At 41.1% G+C, this 22,340-nt stretch overlaps 1 protein-coding gene across 2 annotated transcripts in view; it reads right to left on the minus strand.

The window, feature by feature from the left end:
• Nucleotides 1-20,161, minus strand: part of XPA (XPA, DNA damage recognition and repair factor) — a 34,573-nt gene extending 14,412 nt beyond the window's left edge. The window contains exons 1-2 of one of the 2 annotated variants that reach the window (XR_013828958.1): nucleotides 19,872-20,161; nucleotides 15,516-15,626 (exon numbers count right to left, since the gene is read on the minus strand). Coding sequence is in view for 1 of the 2 variants with exons in the window: in XM_079925745.1 (XP_079781871.1) it covers nucleotides 15,516-15,626; nucleotides 19,872-20,043 (283 nt within the window). In the remaining variant the exon portion in view is untranslated. The remainder of the gene's footprint in view (nucleotides 1-15,515; nucleotides 15,627-19,871) is intronic. The other variant, XM_079925745.1, reaches the window with a different exon arrangement.
• Nucleotides 20,162-22,340: the final 2,179 nt, after the last annotated feature.

A 22,340-nucleotide genomic window follows, 5' to 3' on the forward strand; every position in this document is an offset into this window, starting at 1 on the left:
GTCCCTTTGGCTCTGCAAGGTAATAAATGCATAGGTTCCGGGATGGTTAGGATGTGGACATCTTTGGGGGCCATTACTTGGCCTACCACAGTACTGTTGAGAGTACAAAGATTAGTCTCAAGGCCGGAGGGAGGTGGGGGAGCTGCTTACAGATAAGGGAGATGGGCACCAACATGTAACACAGAAAACAGAGGCAACACAGAATTCACTTTCAAATGGGAAACTTTTTCTCTCCCTCACCCCCAACAACAGAGTAAACAGCTTCCTCTTCATCTGTCTCAACCACTAGACTGGAAATCTCTTGAAGGCAGAGATTGTATTTAGTTTAGCTATATATCCTCAATACCCAGCACAGAAACTACTCTAGGCAGAGTAAGGCCGGATTCTTTTTTTTTTTTTTAAAGATTTCAAATACCTAGCTAAGAATCTTTGTCCTACAGAATTTTTTTTCCAGCAAGTCTGAAGGTTTTACTCCTAAGTCTTTAGGATGATTGCTACTGCCAAGCCCCAACTCTGAGAACTGCCACAAGTCCCAGCAGGAAGAAAAATGGAGTTGCCATTTGTTCATGATTTGTTCAACGTATTCCTATCACTGCCTTCCCTTACCTACTTCCAACACAAGAAGGTCAGTCAGTATTCTAGCACTCCTCAATATTACTAATCTCCAAACTCTAACAAAAAAATCACTCTTCTTTCTAAAATATTACAGGGGCATAGCTATGGACAAAAGGAAAAACTGAAAATATAGTCAAAGTGGTATCTTCAAAAAACTGGTTACTGGACTGTGTTTGGATAGAGAGAAATTACAGTCAGAAATACCCATTAGGAGGCTACTGCACAGTATTATTAATCAAAAGCCATAAAATGTGCATACATTTTCCTAATTTTAAAAATGCCTTATAATGGAAATTTTTAAATATACATAAGGATGATTTTTCAACTCCATCACTCCCTTTACATTTACCATTTGGAAATTGCCAGTCTACTGTAATCAAGAGCCTTCCCCTCCCCCATTCAGTCCTTCATTCACTAACACATTTATTATCCATATAGACTCATGGATTCCTATTATTTCAATGGTGTCCTTCATTATTTTAGCATTCAAATTGTCTGAAATTTGGCCAGTGGAAGCCCCTTCAAGCTGACACTTATGCCTCTGTAACATGTTTCTATCACTTTCTGAACACTTACATATTTTCTGGCATTACAAAATGTCCCAAGCTCATCTTGTAGCCATCCTGCCCCAACCCTGGAATCAGCTATTTCTCTGAAGGGCCCTGGTTCCTTTTAGTGGAGAACAGTATCAGCATCCAGGATCTGGACACCAGCTGTGCTCATTGCTACTGGGCTACCTCTGCTTCACGGCCATTTCTGTGAACAGGGCTGAGAAATATACATATATATAGACACAAATACTCACACATGTACTGTACACTTTTTTTGTTGAGATATAACTGACATAACATTATATTAGTTTCAGGTGTACGACATAATGAGTCAACAATTGTATACATTACATAATGATCACCACAGTAAGTCTAGTTAACATTCGTCACCATACGGTTACATTTCTTATCGTAAGAATTTTTAAGATCTAGTCTCTTAGCAACTTTCAAATATGTAATACAGTATTACTGTTACCATGCTGTACATTACTTTCCCATGACTAACTGGAAGTTTGTACCTTTTGACCCACTTCAAACATTTCACCTACCTCCCTCCTCCTCCCCCCTCTGGCAATCATCAATCTGTTCTCTGTATCTATGAGTTCAGGGTGGGGGTTGTTTTTAGATTCCACATATAAGTGAGATCATATGGTATTTAACTTTCTCTGACTTACTTCACTTAGCACAATGCCCTCAAGGCCCATCCATGTTGTCATAAATGGCAAGATTTCATTCTTTCTTATGGCTGAATAATATTCCACTGTATGTATATACACACACACACACACACACACACACACACATATCACACTTTCTTTATCCATTCATCCATCGATGGACACTTAGATTGTTTCCACATCTAGTTATTGTAAATAATGCTGCAATGAACATGGGGGTGCATGTATATTTTCGAGTTACTGTTTACATTTTCTTTGGATAAATACCCAGAAGTGGGATTGCTGGATTATATGGTAGTTCTAATTTTTTGAGGCACTTGCCTACTGTTTTCCATAGTAGTTGCACTGATTTACATTTACAAGGGTTCCTTTTATCCACATGCTCACCAACACTTATTTTTAGTCTCTTTGATAACCACCATTCTAACAGGTGTGAGGTGATAGCTCACCGTTGTTTGATTTGCATTTCCCTGATGATTAGTGATGTTGAGCATCCTTCCATGTACGTACTGGCCGTCTGTACGTCTTCTTTGGAAAAATGTCTATTCAGATCTGCCCATTTTTTAATCGGATTGTTTGGTATTTTGCTATTGAGTTGTAGGAGTCCTTTATGTATTTTGGATACTAACCCCTCATCAGATGTATGATTTGCAAATATTTTCCCCCTTTCAGTTGGTGGGCTTTTCAAAGGTTTGCTTTGCTGTGCAGAAGCTTTTTAGTTTGATGTAGTCCCACTTGTTTAGCAGTTTTGCTTTTGTTGCCTCTGCTTTTGGTATCATATCCAAAAATATCATTGCCAAGACCAATGTCAAGGAGCTTTTCATCTATTTTCTTTTTTGTTTGTTTTTTATTTATTTGGTCGCATTGGGTCTTAGTTGCAGCTCACAGGCTCCTTAGTTACGGCTCCAAGCTCCTTAGTTGCAGCATGCAAACTCTTAGTTGTGGCATGCATGTGGGATCTAGTTCCCAGACCAGGGTTCAAACCTGGGCCCCATGCATTGGGAGCACAGAGTCTTAACCACTGCGCCACCAGGGAAGTCCCCATCTGTTTTCTTCTAAGAGTATTACAGTTTGTCTTACACTTAAATCTTTAATCCATTTTGAATTATTCTGTGAGTATGAGGTAAGACAGTGGCCCAGTTTCAATCTTTTGCAGGTGACTGTCCAGTTCTCCCAACACCTTTTATTGAAAAAACTGTCCTTTCCCCTTGTATATTCTTGGCTCCTCTGTCATAAATTAATTGACCATATGTGTGTAGGTATATTTCTGGGCTCTCTCTTCTGTTCCATTGATCTATGTGTCTGTTTTTATGCCAATACCATACTGTTTTCATTACAATGGCTTTGAAATATAATTTGAAATCAGGGAGCATGAGGTCTCCAGCTCTGTTCTTTTTTCTCAAGATTGCTCTGGCCATTCAGGGTTTTTCATGGTTCCATGTGAATTTTAGGATTGTTTGTTCTATTTCTGTGGGAAATTGCCATTGGAATTTTGATAGGGACTGCACTGATTCTATAGATTGCTTTAGGTACTATGGACATTTTAAGAATATTAGTTCTTCCAACCCAGGAGCACAGAATGTTTTTCTATTTATTTGTGTCTTCTATTTCTTTCATTCATGTCTTATAGTTTTCAGTGTACAAGTATTTTACCTCCTTGGTTAAATTTATTCCTAGGTATTTTATTCTTTCTGATAAATGGGCAACTGTAAACAGGACTGTTTTCTTAATTTCTCTTTCTGATAGTTCACTAGTGGTGTACAAAAATGCAACAGATTTCTATATATTGATTTTGTTTCCTGCAACTTTGCTGAATTCATTTTTTAGTTTACATATACACTTCTACATGCATACACATATACATGTTTTAGAAATCATGAGTTCACACTGATACTGGCAATTCTAATCCATCCCCACAAGGTTCTTTCTTGCCTTCTCCCATTCCATATTTGTATGTCCTTTCTTCTACAATGAGAACCTTGGCTCCCAACAACATCAAGAAATACATTCATCTGCATGAGCCAATAATACATCTAAACTAGTTTCAAAATTTCTTCACTCATACCACTCTATAAAATGAGTTCAGGAATTTTGTGGTTTTCCCCTTACACCACCCACCTCAAATTAAGGATATACTGTCAAATACTGTCCTCATAAATCATTTGGACTAGTTCTTTCTGTCCTCCCCCTCTTCAACATGATCATGTTATTTCATTTGGAAAAATATGTCCATTTGTTTATTTGCTTTTAGGTTGTTTACTCCTTCTAGCAATGTTAATTTAACTTTTTTTAAGTATGTAAACTTTACCAGAAATATACATACTTTTGGGTCAGTTACCCTACTGCTATGAATCAGAGCGCTGGACAAAAGTTTACCTCCAAATATATTCACTGCAGTAATAATTATTAGAATAGAGAAAAGGAATAAACAAAAGAGCTGCATTTAAATGAACCATGGTGCAGCCATCAAAAGGAGTATTATGTAGCCATTAAAAAGAAAGTTCTGAAAGAATATTTAAGAAATGGGGAGGGCTTCCCTGGTGGCGCAGTGGTTGAAAGTCTGCCTGCCAATGCAGGGGACACAGGTTCGAGCCCTGGTCTGGGAGGATCCCACATGCCGTGGAGCAACTGGGCACATGAGCCACAACTACTGAGCCTGAGCGTCTGGAGCCTGTGCTCCGCAACGAGAAGCCGTGAGAGTGAGAGGCCCGCGCACCGCGATGAAGAGTGGCCCCCGCTCGCCACAACTGGAGAAAGCCCTCGCACAGAAACGAAGACCCAACACAGCCAAAAATTAAGTAATTAATTAATTTTAAAAAAAGAAATGGGGAAATGCTCCTAACGACATTTTTATAAAAGAAAAATATTACATTCTCATTCACATATCAAAAACAGTCTCAAAGATAATACATCAAAATGTTTGTACAGGAAGTTGCTGTTTAATGGGACCGTTTCAATTTTGGGATGATGAAAAAACTCTGGAGATGGATGGTGGTGACTGTTACAAAACAACATAAAGGTATAGTACTTAATGCCACTAAACATACTAAACATATGCTTTAAAAGGTTACAACTGTAGGGCTTCCCTGGTGGCGCAGTGGTTGAGAGTCCGCCTGCCGATGCAGGAGACACAGGTTCGTGCCCCAGTCCGGGAAGATCTCACATGCCGCGGAGCAGCTAGGCCAGTGAGCCATGGCCGCTGAGGCTGCGTGTCTGGAGCCTGTGCTCCACAACGAGAGAGGCCACAACAGTGAGAGGCCCGCGTACCCCCAAAAAAGAAAAGGTTACAATTGTAAATTTTATGTTATGTATATTTTATCACAATTTTTAAAAATAATTTTTTAAAAAGACAGTATGAACAGTGACTGACCTCATTGTTACACACTATTCTCTCCACATGGTTGCATTTCCCTGCAGTCTTAGAGTACACAGTGGGTTTAATTCTAGACTAGAGGTTGTCAAAGTGTGGCCCCTGGGCCAGCAGGATCAGCATCACCCAGGAACTTGTTAGAAACAAATTCACAGTCCCTACCTAAGACCTACTAAATCAGAAGAAGCCCTAGGGATGGGGCCCCATAACCTGTGTTTTAATAAAGCCTTGCTGGTGATACTGAAGAACCCTGTTCTAGATTCTAAAAGCATCTGATAGGCTCTGTTTTATAGGCAGCAAAGCTTAATGACCCAAATAAATTACTTTGATTTTTCTCAGCTATGCTACAAAAATAGACTGTCTTTAAAATTAACAAAGAAATCCTTGGTGGGCGTGTGCTGCAAAGGGTTCAAGGGACACCGCCCTCAGCAAAGATAGAGTACCCAGTCATAAGAATCCTGGGAAGCAGAGGGACTTCCCTGGTGGTCTGGTAAAGAATCCGCCTTCCATTGCAGGGGACACGGGTTTGATCCCTGGTCAAGGAACCAAGATCCCACATGCCGTGGGGGCAACTAAGCCTGCGTGCCACAACTATTGAGCTTGACCTTGCGAGCCTCAACAAGAGAGCCGGCGTGCTGCAAACTACAGAGCCCATGCACCCTGGAGCCTGCACACCACAACTAGAGAGAGAAAACCCCCAAGCCCCAACCAGAGAGAAGCCTGAGTGCTGCAACGAAGAGCCTGTGAACCGCAACAAAAGATCCCGCATGCCGCAACTAAATCCCAACACAGAGAAAGAAGGGGAGGGGAGGGGAGGGGAGGGGAGGGGAGGGGAGGAAGGAAGGAAGGAAGGAAGGAAGGAAGGAAGGAAGGAAGGAAGGAAGGAAGAAAACAGAGGAGGAACCAAGATGGCGAAGTAGAAGGACGTGCTCTCACTCCCTCTGGCGAAAACACCAGAATCACAACTAACTGCTGGACAATCATCGACAGGAAGACACTGGAACTCACCAAAAAAGACACCCCACATCCAAAGACAAAGAAGAAGCCACAATGAGACAGTAGAAGGGGCGCAATCACAGTAAAATCAAATTCCATAACTGCTGGGTGGGTGACTCACAGACTGGAGAACACTTATACCACCGAAGTCTACCCACTGGAGTGAAGGTTCTGAGCCCCAAGTCACGCTTCCCAACCTGGGGGTCCAGCAACAGGAGGAGGAACTCCTAGAGAATCAGACTTTGAAGCCTAGTGGGAATTGACTGCATGACTTCAACAGGACTGGGAGAAACAGAGACTCCACTCTTGGAGGGCACACACAAAGTAGTGTGCACATCAGGACCCAGGGGAAGGAGCAGTGACCCCATAGGAGACTGAACCAGACCTACCTGCTAGGGTTGGAGGGTCTCGTGCAGAGGCGGGGGTGGCTGTGGCTCACCGTGGGGACAAAGACACGGGCAGCAGAAGTTCTGGGAAGTACTCCTTGGTGTGACCCCTCCCAGAGTCTGTCATTAGCCCCACCAAAGAGCCTGGGTAGGCTCCACTGTTGGGTTGCCTCAGGACAAACAACCAACAGGGAGGGAACCCAGCCCCACCCATCAACAGTCAAGTGGATTAAAGTTTTACTGAGCTCTGCCCACCAGAGCAACAGTCAGCTCTACCCACCACCAGTCCCTCCCATCAGGAAGCTTGCACAAGCCTCTTAGATAGCCTCATCCACCAGAGGGCAGACAGCAGAAGCAAGAACTACAATCCTGCAGCCTGTGGATCAAAAACCACATTCACAGAAAGATAGACAAGATGAAAAGGCAGAGGGCTATGTACCAGATGAAGGAACAAGATAAAACCCCAGAAAAACAACTAAATGAGTGGAGATAGGCAACCTTCCAGAAAAAGAATTCAGAATTAATGATAGTGAAGATGATCCAGGATCTCGGAAAAAGAATGGAGGCAAAGATAGAGAAGATGCAAGAAGTTTAACAAAGACCTAGAAGAATTAAAGAACAAACAAACAGAGATGAACAATACAATAACTGAAATGAAAACTACACTAGAAGGAATCAATAGCAGAATAACTGAGGCAGAAGAACGGATAAGTGACCTGGAAGACAGAATGCTGGAATTCACTGCTGCAGAACAGAATAAAGAAAAAAGAATGAAAAGAAATGAAGACAGCCTAAGAGACCTCTGGGACAACATTAAACACAACAACATTCATATTATAGGGGTCTCAGAAAGAGAAGAGAAAGGACCAGAGAAAATATTTGAAGAGATTATAGTCGAAAAATTCCCTAACATGGGAAAGGAAATAGCCACCCAAGTCCAGGAAGCGCAGCAAGTCCCATACAGGATAAACCCAAGGAGAAACACGCCGAGACAAATAGTAATCAAATTGGCAAAAATTAAAGACAAAGAAAAATTACTGAAGGCAGCAAGGGAAAAACGACAAATAACATACAAGGGAACTCCCATAAGGTTAACAGCTGATTTCTCAGCAGAAACTCTACAAGCCAGAAGGGAGTGGCATGATATACTTAAAATGATGAAAGGGAAGAACATACAACCAAGATTACTCTACCTGGCAAGGATCTCATTCAGACTCGATGGAGAAATCAAAAGCTTTACAGACAAGCAAAAGCTAAAAGAATTCAGCACCACCAAACCAGCTCTGCAACAAATGCTAAAGGAACTTCTCTAAGTGGGAAACACAGGAGAAGAAAAGGACCTACAAAAACAAACCCAAAACAATTAAGAAAATGGTCATAGGAACATACATATCGATAATTACCTTAAACATGAATGGATTAAATGCTCCAGCCAAAAGACACAGGCTTGCTGAATGGATACAAAAACAAGACCCATATATACGCTATCTACAAGAGACCCACTTCAGACCTAGGCACACATACAGACTAAAGGGGGGGGATGGAAAAAGATATTCCATGCAAAGGGAAGTCAAAAGAAAGCTGGAGGGCTTCCCTGGTGGCGCAGTGGTTGGGAGTCCGCCTGCCAATGCAGGGGACACAGGTTCATGCCCCGGTCTGGGAGGATCCCATATGCCGCGGAGCGGCTGGGCGCGTGGGCCATGGCCGCTGGGCCTGCGCGTCCGGAACCTGTGCTCCGCAGGGGGAGAGGCCACAGCAGTGAGAGGCCCACGTACCGCCAAAAAAAAAAAAAAAGAAAGCTGGAGTAGCAATACTCATCTCAGATAAAATACTTTAAAATAAAGAATGTTACAAGAGACAAGAAAAGACACTACATAATGATCAAGGGATCAATCCAAGAAGAAGATATAACAATTATAAATATATATGCACCCAACATAGGAGCACCTCAATACATAAGACAACTGCTAACAGCTATAAAAGAGGAAATCAACATTAACACAATAATAGTGGGGGACTTGAACACCTCACTTACACCAATGGACAGATAATCCAAACAGAAAATAAATAAGGAAACAGAAGCTTTAAATGACACAACAGACCAGATAGATTTAATTGATATTTATAAGACATTCCATCCAAAAACAGATTACACTTTCTTCTCGAGTGCGCACGGAACATTCTCCAGGATAGGTCACATCTTGGGTCACAAATCAAGCCTCAGTAAATTTAAGAAAACTGAAATCACATCAAGCATCTTTTCTGACCACAACACTGAGATTAGAAATGAATTACAGGGAAAATAACATAAAAAACACAAACACATGGAGGTTAAACAATACGTTACTAAATAACCAAGAGATCACTGAAGAAATCAAAGAGGAAATCAAAAAATACCTAGAGACAAATGACAATGAAAACACGATGATCCAAAACCTATGGGATGCAGCACAGGCAGTTCTAAGAGGGAAGTTTATAGCTATACAAGCCTACCTCAAGAAACAAGAAATATGTCAAATAAACAATCTAACCTTACACCTAAAGGAACTAGAGAAAGAAGAACAAACAAAACCCAAAGTTAGCAGAAGGAAAGAAATCATAAAGATCAGAGCAGAAATGAATGAAATAGAAACAAAGAAAACAATAGCAAAGATCAACAAAACTAAAAGTTGGTTCTTTGAGAAGATAAACAAAATTGATAAACCATTAGCCAGACTCATCAAGAGGGAGAGGACTCAAATCAATAAAATTAGAAACAAAAAAGGAGAAGTTACAACAGACACTGCATAAATACAAAGCATCCTAAGAGACTACTACAAACAACTCTATGCCAATAAAATGGACAACCTGGAAGAAACGGACAAATTCTTAGAAAGGTATAACCTTCCAAGACTGAACCAGGAAGAAACATAAAATATGAACAGAACAATCACAAGTAATGAAATTGAAACTGTGATTAAAAAACTTCCAACAAACAAAAATCCAGGACTAGATGGCTTCATAGATGAATTCTATCAAACATTTAGAGAAGAGCTAACCTAACACCCATCCTTCTCAAACTCTTCCAAAAAATTGCAGAGGAAGGAACACTCCCAAATTCATTCTGTGAGGCCACCATCACCCTGATACCAAAACCAGACAAAGATACTACAAAAAAAAAAAATTACAGACCAATACCACTGCTAAATATACATGCAAAAATCCTCAACAAAATACTAGCAAACAGAATCCAACAACACATTAAAAGGATCATACATCACGAGCAAGTGGGATTTATCCCAGGGATGCAAGGACTCTTCAAAATACGCAATCAATCAATGTGATACACCATATTAACAAATTGAAGAAAAAAACCATATGATCATCTCAATAGATGCAGAAAAAGCTTTTGACAAAATTCAACACCCATTTATGATAAAAACTCTCCAGAAACTGGGCACAGAGGGAAACTAACTCAACATAATAAAGGCCATATACGACAAACCCACAGCAAACATCATTCTGAATGGTGAAAAACTGAAAGCATTTCCTCTAAGATCAGGAACGAGACAAGGATGTCCACTCTCACCACTATTACTCAACACAGTTTTGGAAGTCCTAGCCACGGAAATCAGAGAAGAAAAAGAAATACAAATTGGAAAAGAAGTAAAACTGTCACTGTTTGCAGATGACATGATACTATACATACAGAATCCTAAAAATGCCACCAGAAAACTACTAGAGCTAATCAATGAATTTGGTAAAGTTGCAGGATACAAAATTAGGTAAAGATGCAGGATACAAAATTAATGCACAGAAATCTTTGCATTCCTATACACTAATGATGAAAAATCTGAAAGAGAAATTAAGGAAACACTCCCATTTACCACTGCAACAAAAAGAATAAAATACCTAGGAATAAACCTACCTAGGGAGACAAAAGACATGTATGCAGAAAATTATAAGACACTGATGAAAGAAGTTAAAGATGATAACAACAGATGGAGAGACATACCATGTTCTTGGATTGGAAGAATCAATGTTGTGAAAATGACTATACTACCCAAAGCAATCTACAGATACAATGCAATCCCTATCAAATTACCAATGGCGGGCTTCCCTGGTGGCGTAGTGGTTGAGAGTCCGCCTGCTGATGCAGGGGACAGGGGTTCATGCCCCAGTCTCGGAGGATCCCACGTGCCGCGGAGCGGCTGGGCCCATGAGCCATGGCCACTGAGCCTGCGCATCCGGAGCCTGTGCTCTGCAATGGGAGAGGCCACAACAGTGAGAGGCCCGCGTACCACAAAAAAAAAAAAAAAAAAAATTACCAATGGCATTTTTTACGGAATTGGAACAAATCATCTTAAACTTGTATGGAGACACAAAAAACCCTGAATAGCCAAAGCAGACTTGAGGGAAAAAAACGGAGCTGAAGGAATCAGACTCCCTAACTTCAGACTATACTACAAAGCTACAGTAATCAAGACAATATGGTACTGGCACAAAAACAGAAACACAGATCAATGGAACAAGATAGAAAGCCCAGAGATAAACCCACACACCTATGGTCAACTAATCTATAACAAAGGAGGCAAAGATATATAATGGAGAAAAGAGAGTCTCTTCAATAAGTGGTGCTGGGAAAACTGGACAGCTACATGTGAAAGAATGAAATTAGAACATTCCCTAACACCATACACAAAAATAAACTCAAAATGGATTCCAGACCTATATGTAAGACCGGACACTATAAAACTCTTAGAGGAAAACATAGGAAGAACACTCTTTGAGATAAATCACAGCAAGATCTTTTTTGATCCACCTCCTAGAGTAATGGAAATAAAAACAAAAATAAACAAATGGGGCCTAATGAAACTTCAAAGCTTTTGCACAGCAAAGGAAACCATAAACAAGACCAAAAGACAACCCTCAGAAAATATTTGCAAACGAATCAATGGACAAAGGATTAATCTCCAAAATATATAAACAGCTCATGCAGCTCAATATTAAATAAACAAACCCAATCCATAAATGGGCAGAAGACCTAAATAGACATTTCTCCAAAGAAGACATACAGATGGCCAAGAAGCACATGAAAAGCTGCTCAACATCACTAATTATTAGAGAAATGCAAATCAAAACTACAATGAGGTATCATCTCACACCAGTTAGAATGGGCATCATCAGAAAATCTACAAACAACAAATGCTGGAGAGGGCATGGAGAAAAGGGAACCCTCTTGCACTGTTGGTGGGAATGTAAATTGATAGAGCCACTATGGAGAACAGCATGGAGGTTCCTTAAAAAACTAAAAATAGAACTACCATACAACCCAGCAATCCCACTACTGGGCATATACTCTGAGAAAACCATAATTCAAAGAGACACATGCATCCCAATGTTCACTGCAGCACTATTTACAATAGCCAGGTCATGGAAGCAACCTAAATGCTCATCGACAGACGAATGGATAAAGAAGTTGTGGTACATATATACAATGGAATATTACTCAGCCATAAAAAGGAACAAAATTGAGTCATTTGTTGAGACGTGGATGGATCTAGAGACTGTCATACAGAGTGAAGTAAGTCAGAAAGAGAAAAACAAATATCGTATATTAACGCATGTATGTGGAACCTAGAAAAATGGTACAGATGAACCGGTCTGCAGGGCAGAAGTTGAGATACAGATGTAGAGAACAAACGTATGGACACTAAGGGGGGAAAACCGCGGTGGGGTGGGGATAATGGTGTGATGAACTGGGCGATTGGGACTGACATGTATACACAGATGTGTATAAAATTGATGACTAATAAGAACCTGCAGTATAAAAAAACAAACCAAAAAAAAAACAACTAATACTAAACTTTCTTTGGGTTATTTGTATGGAAGTATGTTAATATAAATGTTTCAGACATTACATGAAATTTCTAAAAATCTTATATGTTCTGGTATAATGTTATAAGTCATAATTCTAGTTATTACTTTAAAATGTATATCTCAGAAATAACTAAAAAAAAAAGAAAGAAAAGAAAGAGCTCTTAAGCTGCACCAATTGTAAGTAACTTAAGACATTAAAAAAAAAAAAAGTCCTAGGAAGCAGAAAAGCACAGAGAAGCAACCAGCCTCTTCTCCATAGGCATCTAGCTTTTTACCAAAGGAGAGGTTCCATTGCTCCCTCAGTCAAGAGTTGCAGAAGCTCCACCCCAACCCCCCTTTCTGAGATCTCCCTTTGCAGTGTCCTAATCCACGGGGCCCCTCTCCAGTATGTATGGAGACATCCAAACTTTTATAAACCTAGTGAAGCCCATTTCCTTTCCTTTTCAAGCCCTTTCATCATTGTGACTGTCTGAAATTCTGCCAAGTACAGAAATTAGTGTCTGACTCTAAAAAAAAAAAAGTGATAGAAAATATTAATTACTCTCCCTGTTTTCTTCTACCCATAGAGGTCAACCACATAAAGTCTTAAAAGTAGGCTCCTTGTGCAAAGGCACCTGCCCAAGGGGGCAAACAGGTGTCAAAATGCAGCCCATGACCACTTTTTAAGCCATGAGCCCTGGCCCAGGCTAAGTCAGCCCAGAGAAAGAGGGTCTTTTTCTATTTTCTCTCCCAAAGATGACACTGTGGAAGAGGTAATCAAGGATGTGACCACCGGTTAACCTGTGAGCTGGACCTGGGCAATCAGAGGCTCCTCACTCTCTCTTCTTCTCTCCTTGGGATGTACATTCTGCCCCATGTTCCCACAGTGGGAGCTGTTTCAAGGACACAGCCTTGAGAGCATACGGTGTTGTTGAGAGCGTATGGTGTTGTTGAGACCATGTGGACTGAATATGGAACTGAACCCAGTGAAAGCTTCTACATATACTTTAAGATTTGGCGAGTGGGTGCGGAGATCTACTCAACTCACAGCCACCCAAGACAAGCCTTGTAAGAAAGTTCCCTTGCTTATTAAAACTGCCACCTACCAATCTGGAGTGCTCTGACTCTTTCTTGAGCCTCTCGCTGCCTTCCCTGTATGGGGCCAGCTTGCGAATAAGAGACACCTTTACTAACCTGCACAAATTCGTTACCAGAGTGCTAACTGCAAGCAGCAGCCCTACCGTCAATAACAGTATATGACACATGCCACATACATACCTCAGTCAAGCACAAAGGCACTACAGTAGGTTCTCAATTAATGTTTGTTGCATGACCTGTTGAATGAACAGGGCTTTATAAGCCCGTGGTGGATTCAGGAATCTACAGAAAAACAGTTACAGTGAATCTTCATATCCATAGAATCATAAGGACTTTACAGGTCACTGAATTCAAGGCATTCCCTCCTGATACAGGGTTTTTCTACAATATCCTGCTCAAGTGGTCTCTCAATCTCTGAACCCCTCCAATGCTTTGCTATTTAGAGGCAGCACTCCACGTGGTTCGGCTCACATGATGTATGTGCCAACACCCTATTTAGTGCAAAGTACAAGTTCATTATACTGGGTTGGAATCTCCCTCACTGTTAACTGTTATCCACTGTTCCAATTCTCCCCTCCAGAGCAAATCGCAGTAAGTATAATCTGTCGTCCACAGAGGAATACTTCTTGCATTTGCAGGCAGCTGCAGTGTTTCTAAGTTAAACGTATCCAGTTTTGACAACTGTTCCTCACATGCCAATTTCAATATTTCCATTTTGACCACCCTGTTTTGGACATATACACTTGTCAATAGCCCTCATAAAATATGGCACCCAATATATACAGTGGAATATTACTCAGTCATAAAAAGAAACGAAACTGAGTTATTTGTAGTGAGGTATATGGATCTAGAGTCTGTGATACAGAGTGAAGTAAGTCAGAAGGAGAAAAACAAATACCATATGCTAACACGTATATATGGAATCTAAAAAAAAAAAAAAGGTTCTGAAGAACCTAAGGACTGGACAGGAATAGAGACGCAGACGTAGAGAATGGATTTGAGAACACGGGGAGGGAGATGGGTAAGCTGGGACGAAGTGAGAGAGTGGCATGGACATGTATACACTACCAAATGTAAAATAGATAGCTAGTGGGAAGCAGCCCATAGCACAGGGAGATCAGCTCAGTGCTTTGTGACCACCTAGAGGGGTGGGATAGGGAGGGTGGGAGGGAGATGCAAGAGGGAGGAGATATGGGGATATATGCATATATATAGCTGATTCACTTTGTTATAAAGCAGAAACTAACACACCATTGTAAAACAATTATACTCCAATAAAGATATTAAAAAAAAAAAAGGCACCCAAACTGAAAATAAGTATTTTAATCCTTCAGGTGTCAGCTTCTGAAAACAACAGTTTAGACACACACAGAAGAGAACAGGATTATTACCTACCTTGATGAATACACAACACTTCTAATGCTACAACCAAAACTGGAATAGCTTTTTTAAGCTGTTATATTCCACTACTGGCTTCAAACTTATGATCAAGTAAAACTATCTTTTTCAAAGAGTGTGAAAGTACCCTCATCCAGAGGATGGATGGATATAGATATATGTGATTTACCAAAACTTTAACCTTACATAATATTTTATTATTCTTTTTATGCCAGACCTATCTTGTACTTTACAGACCACTTTTTTTCCTCTAAACATAAAGAAAAGACCTAAAGTTTATCTCTTGCATTCAAGTCCCTCATTTCAGCCTATCAAGATACTTCTAAGTATTTATTCTATCAGCCTGCCTATTATAAAACAGAGAGCATCAACCCTAAGTACACAAACGACATGTTAAATGAATCACTGCCAAATCTGTTTCATTTTTAATCTACTAGCAAAACTGCCAAATTTTATCACTCTTATAAAGCCAACCTGCTCAGTGACTAGACTAAATGTGGCACTTTCTAGCATCACTTTGCAAAGAATTATGCATGTTACTCAAAATGACCAACCTAGGTATCTATTTTCTGAAAACACACTTTACCTGGTTGATGAACAACTTTTCCAGTTGTATGTTCTTCTTCCTCCTCCTCTTCCAGAATGAAGCCTCCTCTTGTGTCAATTATCTTCGGGGCTGCTTTTACATTAGCCATGCCTACAAAAAGTAAGAGTGGTCAACAAATGAACTAGGTAAGCCCTTATGTTCCCTTGTGCATAAACAGGAACTTTTAAAAATTTAATATATATCAAACAAGACAAGGATGTCCACTATACCACTTCTATTCAACATTATAATGAAGGTCCCAGCCACTGTACTACGGCAAGAAAACAAGACAGGCATAAAGGCTGGAAAGAAAACAGTATTCACAGATGATGTGATTATGTATACAGAATATCCAAAAGAATCTACAATTAAGAAATAATACCTAGGAACAGGTGTGTAAAACCTCTACACTGAAAACACCACTAAGAGAAATCTAAGTCAATTCTCCCCAGATTTACCTAAAGATTCAATGTGATTCCATTCAAAACCCCAGCAGTGGCGGGGGGCGGGGGGGGGGGCGGGGGGGGGGGGACGCACATACGTGTGTGTGTGCGCGCACGCGCGCGCGCACAGGCACAGTCAGGAGGGGGAGGAGCAATGGGCGCTGACAAGCTGATCTAACATTTATATGTAAATACAAAGAACACACAATAGCCAAGATAATCCTGAACAAAACTGGAGGATTTACACTACCAGGTTTAAAGATTTACTACAAAGCTTCAGTAATTATGACAGTATAGTACTAAATCAAAGGGGCCAATTTATTGATAGTAAAAGAGAGAGTCCTGAAATAGACCTACACATATTTGGTCACTTAACTTACAGCAAAGGCTCCAAGACAATTCAGTGAGAAAAAGATAATATTTTCAATAAATGATGCTAGGATTTATGACAAAGGTACTACAAAACAGTGAGGAAAAGATGGTTATTTCAATAAATGAACTTTGACTCTACCTCATACAATATACACAAAACAATTTTTAAATGGATCCTAGTCTTGAATGTAAAGGGTAAAAGGTAAAACAATAAAGCTTCTAGAAGAGAACATTGGAGAATAACTCAATGAACTTGAGGTATCCAGAAACTTCTTCAACATGACACAAACGTATTAACCGTAAGAGAAAAACTGCAAATTGAACTTGATTAAAACTAAGAACCTGGGCTTCCCTGGTGGCGCAGTGGTTGAGAGTCCGCCTGCCGATGCAGGGGACAAGGGTTCGTGCCCCGGTCCGGGAAGATCCCACATGCCGCGGGGCGGCTGGGCCCGTGAGCCATGGCCGCTGAGCCTGCGCGTCCGGAGCCACAACAGTGAGAGGCCCGCGTACCGCAAAAAAAAAAAAAAAAACTAAGAACCTCTATTCATCAAAAGACACCATTATGAGAGTAAAAAGACAAGATACAAATCGGGAGAAGCTATTTGCAATATGTATATCTGACAAAAGACTTATCCAGAATACGTAATGAAATCCTATAAACCAGTGAAAGACAAATAGCCCAACTTAAAAAAAGGGAAAAGACCTGAAGAGAAACTTCACAAGTGAAGATATGCAAACAGCTAGTAACCACATGAAAAAGGTCTCATCATCATAAGTAATTAGGAAAATACAAATTAAAACCATACTGAAATATCACCATTCCCACCAGAATACTCAAAATGAAGAAGACTGATAATACCAGGTGATGAGGGTGTGGAGCACCTGGGACTATCACTCACGGCTGGTAAGATTTTAAATTCATATAATCATTGTTCGGCAATGCCTGCTAAAGTTAAAATATACATCTCCCCTATAACCCAGAATTCCATCTCTAGGCATGTACACAATAGAAATGAGTGCATATGTCTACCATAAGACATATCAAAAATGCTCACAAATGTTTTCCTCGTAACAGCCCCAAACTGGAAACAACCCAAATTTCCATCCAAAGGAAAATGGAAAAACTACGGTATAACAACCTAAAAGAGTACTACAGAACATATAAATGAACAAACTACCAACACATGCAACAACACGGATGAATCTCTCAGGTATTATGTTGAGCAAAAGAAGCCAGTTACCGTATGATTCCATTTATATGATGTTCAAAAACAGACAGTACTAATCAAATGGTCGGAATGATAGTTACTTCTGAGGGTGAATGGTTGACTAAGAACTGCCATTAGGGAAACTTCTAAGGTTCTGGAAGTGTCTGTACAATATATTGATTGCTGCGGTATTGACATGAGTATTCACATAGGTCAAATTCAGATAAGTGCATTTTACATTAATGTATGAATGTTATAACTAATTTTTAAAGACAAATTTAGTAGGTATTATCTTGCTTAAGTCTAAACTCCCCTTCTCTGGCCTCAATTTATTAAATAAAGGAATTAGAGTATAAGCCTGTTTATACAGTTAACAGCAATTCTCATATTCTACTACATTGTCTGTCCATCTCTCTACATCCCTTCATTAGACTGAGTGCTTTTATCTCCGTAATTCTGAAAAATAGTTAAGCATTCCACGAATATTTACTGACTGGATAGAAATCAATGAATGTATCAGAATATGATTTTGATTTCATGAATAGCGTAGCAAATGATTAGAATGATCATTCATGAGTGCAGTAAGAATTAAGAAGGGAAGCTGGAGTAATCAAGACCATAATCTGAGCAGGATCCTGAACAATGGTAAATCATGCCAAAAACAAAGCCCAATTTCTCTCTACTGCTATGCCTTGTTTGTTCCCCAGGCCCTTAGCACTACTCTTAGCAACACATTCCACGCAAGTTCTTCTCAGTTTTTTCATGGCATGTCATAGCACACACAGAAAATGAAAACTGTACAGTACACTGAAATAAAAGTACTACAAAGATTAAAAATCTCAGCACCTACCCAACTCTTGAAGCACTGCAGGTTGTATACAATGCTGTAACACAGTTCAGTTCTTTGGCAAATACCTAAGAAATCTAACAAAATATTCATGCTACCTTGCTTTCCATTATCAGACATTTAGTTTAATACCACTTTATGCTCTATTTCGCACCCGTGTTCCACGGTCTTTTAGTACAGATCTAGAAACCTTTATGGAATAATGAATATGAATTAATCAATGCAGATGGACAACTTTTTGTCCTGACCCTAGAATGCTTCAAGCTGGGAAAGGAATAAAAGAAAACCACTATAAAGCAGAAAGGATGAGACCGGAACCATTAAAACTGGTTGCAATTTGCAGATTCAGTGTCAGTATGAATATCAAGACACGCAGCTCGCTCTTTTCACTCATCCTTACTTCTGGCTGATGAAAAAGGGTAGTGGATGACACAGCTCTGACCGTGCTCAACTGCTCACACAGTATGGATATAGGCTTAGGAACACCTGTGCTTCACATTATAGAGGTGGTCCTGAAGACCACCTGTATCAGTTTGGTGACCACAACGTGTCAACCAAACTGTATTTCCCTGAGGAAAATTATTAGTTGACCCCACTGGAGAATTACATGATACACACATACATGATAGGCAAAGAGACAAATAAGCCGCCAAGGGCTGCCCTAAGAAAAGGGAAAGATGAAATCCAAACAAGAATAACAGCCTTTCTTCCTATGGGTGAGAGAGATGCCTAGTATAGCAGAGGCAGCTGGAGAGCAAGGAAAGGCCCCGAACCCAGGGTCAGATGACCCGAGTTCTAGTCCTGATTAGCCTTTGCACTTACTGGGATGCACCTGAGCAAACCCCCTTTCCTTTTCTGATCCTGTTACCACCTCAGTAAAACAAGGATACCAAACCCTGTCCTAATTATTTTCTCACAGGTTAGCTGTGAGAATCAAATCAGCCAATTTGAAAAACGTGAAGCACAACAGGTGCCATTCTGTTAGCCCCACGAAGGCAGCAGCTAACGTCTGTTTGCTCCCAGCACGGAGCAAGCACTGTGCCGGTTACGGAATATGCACTCAATCACCCTGTGTTAAACGGATGACTGAGGGAAGCTGGTGCAGGACCACTAGTTAAATGTGTTACAAGGTCTAAAAGCTTTACACAAAAACCACCCCTGGGACCGGTGGAAGCTGCAGGAAGAGAGCAGAAAGGGAGAGCTGAGGCACTGGCTGGCATTTCCTGACGGCGAGGGCGGCTGCATTCCCAAGCTAAGGACCGCCCAGGAGCAGGGAGGAAAGGCCAGGGCTGGGAGTCAGGAGTCGCCCTGTGGTCTCGGACAGCCCACTGTGACAAGGCCCGCTGAGCGGATCCCACCCCCACCCCCCGCACCTGGGACTGCGGGAGGGTCTGCGCGGAAACGCTAAGGGAGTGCACGCCACACCCAAGACGCTGCCCCCGGTCCGCAAGGAAAGAGAAGGGGCAAACGCCGCCCGGGCCCAAACCTCCGGTAGCCGCAGCCGCCGTCGCCGGGTAGGGCCGGGCCGCCAGCCGGGCCTGGCGCAGCATCAGCGCCCGCTGCCGCTTCCGCTCGATGCTCGCCCGCACCGCGGCAGACAGCTCCGCCGGCTGTTCTGAAACCGCCGGCTCAGACGAAGCTCCCTCGGCGGCCGCCATCTCCGTGCTCCCCCAAGGACTGGAGCTCTAGCCCCGCGCACGCGCATTGGCTACCCGAAGCGTGCCCAAGCCCCGCCGGCGCCGGCACCGCCTCCGCGCCTGCTCCACGGCTCAGCCTCCGACAAGGAGAGCGCCTGCGCAATTTGAGAAGCACGTGGGAAAGGGAGGGGCGGCGGGCGGAGTCTGCGCACGCGTCGCCGCGGGGAATATTGGCCGGCTTGTAACCCAGGGGGAGGGCCTTGGCAGAGATCGGTGATGGTCATCTTTAAAATAATAGTTTCGCTTGGTGGTTCAGAATATGGACTTTGGAGTCAGACTTGGGTTAAATCCTATCTCTAACACTTGCCATTTGCGTGACTTCAGCAAGTTATTTAACCTGAGTTCAGTTTCTTCAGTAGGAAAATGAGGATAATTACGGAACCACTTCCATGGTTGTTGGGAAGATTGGATGTAGCCTTTCAGCACAATGCCTGGCACATAAAAAGCTTTCAAAAATTATGGCAGGACTTCCCTTGCAGTCCAGAGGTTAAGACTCGGTGCTTCCAATGCAGGGGGCGCGAGTTCCAAACCTGGTTGGGGAACTAAGATCCCGCATGCCAGCAGCACAGCCAAAAAATGTAAAATGAAATAATAAAATAAAATGGCAGCTAGTAGTAATAGTAGTGCCAATCAAGAGAGATCAATAGATGATTGGTCTGACTACTTCCAACACCTGGCCTAGATTCGAAATGAGAGCGCCTGGGTTTAAACTCTCACTTGCTGTGACATCAGGCAAATGCAGCACCAGGTTCCAAAGGCTGGTATGCTTGAGCTCGGCTGTCTTCTTTTCCTTGGAATATTTCTTCAGTGTGGATGAGCTGCTACCAGGTAGACAGTGGGTTAGGATTTGGGCCAAATCCTGACTTCCTAAACATGTGGCAAATGAAGCAAAAGAAACACTGCATAATTTTCTAAAAATGTATGTTTTTTCTTTTTTTTTCAACTCTTCTGTTTTTTTCTTTATTACAAATAAAACCTAACTGAAGCCAGAAAACATTAAGTTCTAATTACTACATATACCATTTGGGACTAGTTTTTAGAGCAAGCTGGCACACTGAGGTTTCCCACTAATATTCAATGATAAAAGTTTGAGAAGCACAAACTAGTGGTTCTAATCTATCAAATATATGTATATTTAAACTGGAGGACCTTATATAAAGCAGAGAAATGCTGAGCTCTTCTGGTTGAACTGGAGACAGAGACCTCAAGCCATCCCTACTCCCTTTCTCCTCAGATTCTTCTTGCTCCCCATCCATTGATCTTGTCCAGGTGATAAAATCTCAAATTCTATATGACACCTAAAGCACGAGCAAGAAAAGAAAAAATTAGAGAAATTTAACTTCATCAAAATTGAAAACTTTTGTTCATCAAAGGACACTATCAAGAAAATGAAAAGACAACTCACAGAATGGGAGAAAATATTTGGAAATCATAAACAGGTTTCCATGTTCCCTATCCAAAAGTAGAGCATTCCTAAGAAACCTTTTCTAAGCCAAAATGGCATAAAGCAAAGAAGCAATTACCTTAGGACACATCTTGCTAACGAATGCACATGCACAAAATAAATCGAGATAAAGCACAGATGCTCACAGACACAGTTCAAAGCTATGGCAGCTGGATGCTAAGATGCTGAAGGTAGTTCCCCGGGAAGGAGCTTGGTGGTGTCATTCTCTCAAAGCGCGCTGCCTCTATACTGCCTCATGCAAAACAAACTCGAACACTATTTTTGCTTTTCCCCTTTTTTCCTGAAAGCGGAAATCTTCTTCACATTTCTTTCTGTTAGCGAAAACAGGTACCAATGAAGGTCTTTCATAAAAGCAAATTGAGATAAAGCAAACTTGAAAAGCGAGGGATACCTGTATCTGAAAAGGGAACTCTTACAACTAAATAACAAAAAGGCAAATAACAGTTTTTAAATGAGCTAAAGACTTAAATAGATATTTTTCTAAAGGAGATATACAAGTGGCCAAACAAGTACATGAAAAGAATTCATCATTAGTGAAATGCAAATGAAAAGCATCAGATCAAAAGTGAAGTGCGATACCATTTCACACCCATTACTATGACTAGAATTAAAAGGGAAAAAAAAACAGAAAATAACAAGTGTTGGCAAGGACGTGCAGAAATTGGAATCCTCATACATTGCTAGTGGGAATGTAAAACAATGCTGCCCATGGCAAACAGTTTGGCTATTCTCCAAAAAGTTAAACATATAGAATTACCATATAAGTCAGCAATTTCACTCCTAGGTAGAACTC

The sequence above is a fragment of the Stenella coeruleoalba genome (assembly GCF_951394435.1).
Source record: "Stenella coeruleoalba genome assembly, chromosome: 7".
Lineage (NCBI taxonomy): Eukaryota > Metazoa > Chordata > Mammalia > Artiodactyla > Delphinidae > Stenella > Stenella coeruleoalba.